The sequence below is a fragment of the Linderina pennispora genome (genome assembly GCF_002104995.1).
Source record: "Linderina pennispora strain ATCC 12442 chromosome Unknown DL89scaffold_217, whole genome shotgun sequence".
NCBI lineage: Eukaryota > Fungi > Kickxellomycota > Kickxellomycetes > Kickxellales > Kickxellaceae > Linderina > Linderina pennispora.
In genome coordinates this window covers 1-4,473 of record NW_024468465.1, presented here as the reverse complement: position 1 = coordinate 4,473, position 4,473 = coordinate 1, and the positions used below count along the sequence as shown (strand labels likewise).

The following is a 4,473-nucleotide window of genomic DNA, read 5'->3' as shown; positions in this document are numbered from 1 at the left end:
CACCGCAGGAATGGCGATCTACGATACCATGCAGTACGTGCAATGCCCAGTGTCCACGCTGTGCATCGGCCAGGCATGCTCGATGGGGTCGCTGCTTCTGACGGCGGGCGCCAAGGGCCAGAGGTTTGCGCTGCCGAACTCGTCGATTATGATCCATCAGCCCAGTGGCGGCGCCGAGGGGCAGGCATCGGACATTGCGATTCACGCACGAGAGATCCTCAAGACACGAGAGAGACTGAACAAGCTGTATGTGGAGCACAGCGGTCAGGATATCGCCGTTATCGAGAGGTCGATGGAGAGGGACAACTTTATGAACCCGGAGGAGGCTTTGGCCTTCGGTCTCATTGACCGTGTTATCGAGAAGCGTGCAAAGTAGTAGGCCCGGTTTATTTTGGCAGAATATTGCTGCAGCCGCAATAGCAGAGTAGAGCTGTGCATACCCTCCAATATGTAAACAAAGCCGCTATGCAATATTTTGAATTGCCCTTTTCTAGCCTACAACACATTGTCTGGATTGCCCACTAGGGGAGCATTGTTCCTAAGCCACATGCATTGAGCATTCTAGCATATAATATACTTGTGTTGCTACTGTACATGTTGTTTTCGCCAATCTAAAATGAGGTGCAGTGCTCAAGCCTCACGCTCCAGACATTGTCCTGCGCATAGTGGCATATTCGGACACCGGCGCGACATCAAACCAGACAGCACCTGCTTGCAGAATTGCGGAAGCCATGAGTGGCTCCTCAAAGACCTATAGGCTACGGAGAGGAAGCGTCCATGCCACAGGCAAGTCATGATCAGAGTGCGCGTTTTTTGCTCATGTAATGAGCTATTTGCGCTTATAAGAGCACATTTGAGGCTCGCGCCGTTTGACACACTATCTCCTTTCCTCTTTCCTCCTCCCCCTTCCTCCCCCCTTTCCACCCTATTTTATCATGAAAATAACGGCTCTCCTATCTCTCTTTAGCTCCCTCTCTCTAGGTGCCCATGTCGCCATCAACTGGGACATCGGCTATGTCATGGCCAACCGCGATGGTACCAAGATGCGTCGTGTTATTGGTGTTAATGGCCAAACACCAGTCCCACCTATCGAAGTGGACCAGTACGACCGCGTGGTGCTGACCGTGCACAACTCGCTAGACCAGCCTACCACAGTCCATACACATGGGTTCTTCCAGAACGGAACCAGCTACCTTGACGGAGCGGCCATGGTGTCTGAGTGCGGTATACCGCCTGGCGATTCCTACACATACCATATCGACACCAGCCAGGCCGGCACGTACTGGATCCACGGCCACGACCAAGGTCAAAATGCTGACGGCCTACGCACTTCTTTTATTGTCAGGGACAGGGTCAGGCCATATGATTACGACGGTGACTATACATTCGCACTTGAGGACTGGTACACCAAGGAGTTTCCACAGAAGGAGTCGGAAATTCTGGATCCAGCCAACAGGTTCCCGCCACCGGCATCGTTCCCTACTGGCCTCATTAACGGATACTACGGTAACGACGCGGAGCCGATCCGGTTCGAACCTGGCAAGACATACCGTATTCGCGTTATCAACATGGGCACTACCGAAAGCTTTATGTTCAGCATCCCTGGACACACCCTGGAGGTGATTGAGGCTGACGGCTACTACTCGCTGCCATATCCTGTTGATGTTCTCAACATGGGCCCTGGCCAGCGCTACTCAGCTCTAGTGAAGGCACACGACACCAACAGATTCAACTACCGATACAACGCGACGCTTTACGCGGCGTTCCTGCCCAACGTTAATGGCCGAAACCCACAGGTGTATACGGGACTGGTGGAGTACAAGAAGCGTGCGCCAGTGAAGAAGGTGCCATTCCCAGGAGACTACCGAGCTGTCAAAGACATCGAGCTGGTATCCAAGGATCGTGAGCCAATTCTGCAAGTCTCTCGCTCCATTGAGCTGCACATCGCTGACCAGCTGTACACCAACGGCCCAGTCCCACACGAGCTTCAACAACATCACCTATATTGAGCCACGCACACCGTCGCTGTTCTCCATGGCATCTATGGGCAGGTTGGCGATGGATCCGGAGGTGTACGGCCCGCAGACGCACGCCATAGTGCTGAGGCATCTGGAGGCCGTCGAGTTCAATATCATAAACAACAAGAACCTCGACCACCCTATCCACCTCCACGGCCACAACTTCCAGGTCGTCGAGTATGGGCCCCTGCTCGGCCTCAATACTACCACTGGGCCTGCGCTGATTCCAGCCGAGCCGCCACGGTTCCAAAGATCTGGGCCGTTCCCAATGCGCCGCGACACAGTGTCAGCACCGCCATTTGGATATGTCAAGATCAGGTTTGTTGCTGACAACCCGGGTGCCTGGCTGATGCACTGTCACGTCATGGACCATATGTTCCGCGGCATGCAGGTGACCATCATCGAGGCACCAGATGTGCTCCAGCACAGACAGAAGATTCCTGAGGAGCTGCTAGAGCACTGCGATAGGCTGGGAATGCCAAGAGGTGGGAACGGTGCAGGCAACAATGGGTACGATTTCAGCGGCCTACCGGAGCCGCTGACACTGGCAACCGTGCCTCGTAGCTTGCTGCCTGGACTGCCTGAACCAACACACATCCCTCCTTCCTAACTTTCCTAACCGCACTTGGAATATAACGCTTAGACTATCGCAATGTTGCGTGTGTAGTTTGTAAAACTAAAGATTTTAAATACATATAGCCATGTTGGACTGCTGATTTATATGAAAATAGGTTATCAGTTCCACACCGTTTTTAGCCAGCAGAGAACTAATGTACATGCTTTCAACTCCACACGACAACCACTACCATTCACAGAAAAAACAAAGGCACCAATGTACAATGTTGCTAAAATAGCTTTCGTGTAGCTTATTCCAGGCATTCAAGCCATCATGAGTGTTTCTCGAATACCGCAAATGCTCAAAAATTGTATTGAGGGTATATAGCCAAAGTACTGAGGATACCAGTTCGATTTTCTGTGGCCTAATCAGGGGCGTCCAGAATCTGAATCCTATAGTGGCTACATGCTATGGGCAGATATGAATACGAAATGTGGACATATTCTATCAACCTCATGCCAAGGCCGAACCAAAACATTGACTTTTTAAATTATCGTTTGTAAATTTCCCATCATAAAAGCATCTGAAGTGATTATTATCGATAGGGTTGAACATGAGTATGGCAAAGGAAGTTGTAAATTTGTATTCAAACGGAAACTAGATATAAAATTCAAAAAGGTGAAGCGAAAAAGATGTTGCAGCACGAATGACATGGGTCTTGACGTTCCATCCTCTAACCTCTTATAAACTAGACGAGCGACGTAACATGCCCTTGTCTGCTCAGATTGTTAGAATCTCAAGATTCGATTACTGTGAAATACATAGTTTTTTATCCTGTTGTTCTTTTTTTCTTTTTTCTTCTTTTTGGCTGTGCTACCTGAGCGATGGTATAAAACCTTTTCGCTCGCCTCTCCTTTCCTACTTCTCTTTAGCTTTCTTCATCAATATATATATATTCCTTGACTCTGTCCATTCTATTGCTGATACGCTCACAACGCTCGCATATTTCTGGATTAAGATACCATCGCTTGACAGCTTTTTCGGAATCTGCGCTACACGAAAGTTACACACATATTCACATACAAGGTATCTTTCGCTACCCATTTCTTATTTTTTCCTTTTGCTTTACACCACTCACCGTGTGCTTTAGACCTACAACACAGAGTGGTGAGTCCAGCTCACAATAACCAAATGGTCAGATCTCTCTTTTTTTTTTTTTAATGTCATCATTTGCACTTTTCATCAGAGATCGATCAACGGCAACCAGTAAACTGCCCACCACTTGGCAGCTGGGGTAGCTAGCTGAATCTAACGTATAGTTGGGGTAGAGGATAACCTTCATTTTGAGCATCTGAATGATATTAATCGATTATCCAACATGTATAATGGAGGAGGAAATGATCATAGCCATCATTGGGATCGGGCTAACCAGATACTAAACAGCTGAACCTACCGCCTGAACCCAATGCCCAGTTAGGGAAGAAGTCAACTCTTATCCAAGTAATAGATGTTATAGCAAGAGACGGGGATGGTTACCGCTCAATCATATGCCAAAGTTAGTGCTTTCCTTTGGATGTGGCTGCCTTTATAAAGTAGATTCCGAGTCTTGAACTTGCAGAAGAAAAGCTGGAAAGTGGGTTAGTACAAGTTGTTTTATCATGCAATGGAAAGGGGTTAATAAACGCAGGTACTTGGCAGTTCTGTATTCGTCAAGAGGTCATAAGAAAAGTGAACAGAGTGGTAGGGAGAACGAAGAAAGACACAGAGAATATTAAAGAGAAGGGAAGGGAAGGGAATATGGCAGGCGTTAGGCACATAGCCTCATCCTGCGCAATACTGCGGCATCTGTTTGATGGAAGCGATGTGCATAGCAAGGAAAGGCTATTGTCAGACTCAAAC

General features: G+C 48.4%; 1 protein-coding gene across 1 annotated transcript; it reads right to left on the bottom strand.

Moving 5' to 3' along the window:
- Nucleotides 1-3,416: 3,416 nt before the first annotated feature.
- Nucleotides 3,417-3,689, bottom strand: DL89DRAFT_273456 (uncharacterized protein; the record flags this gene model as incomplete). The annotated part of the gene is made up of 1 exon (XM_040889066.1): nt 3,417-3,689. A coding segment is annotated over exon 1 (176 nt), but the record flags the coding sequence as incomplete, so codon positions are not given.
- Nucleotides 3,690-4,473: the final 784 nt, after the last annotated feature.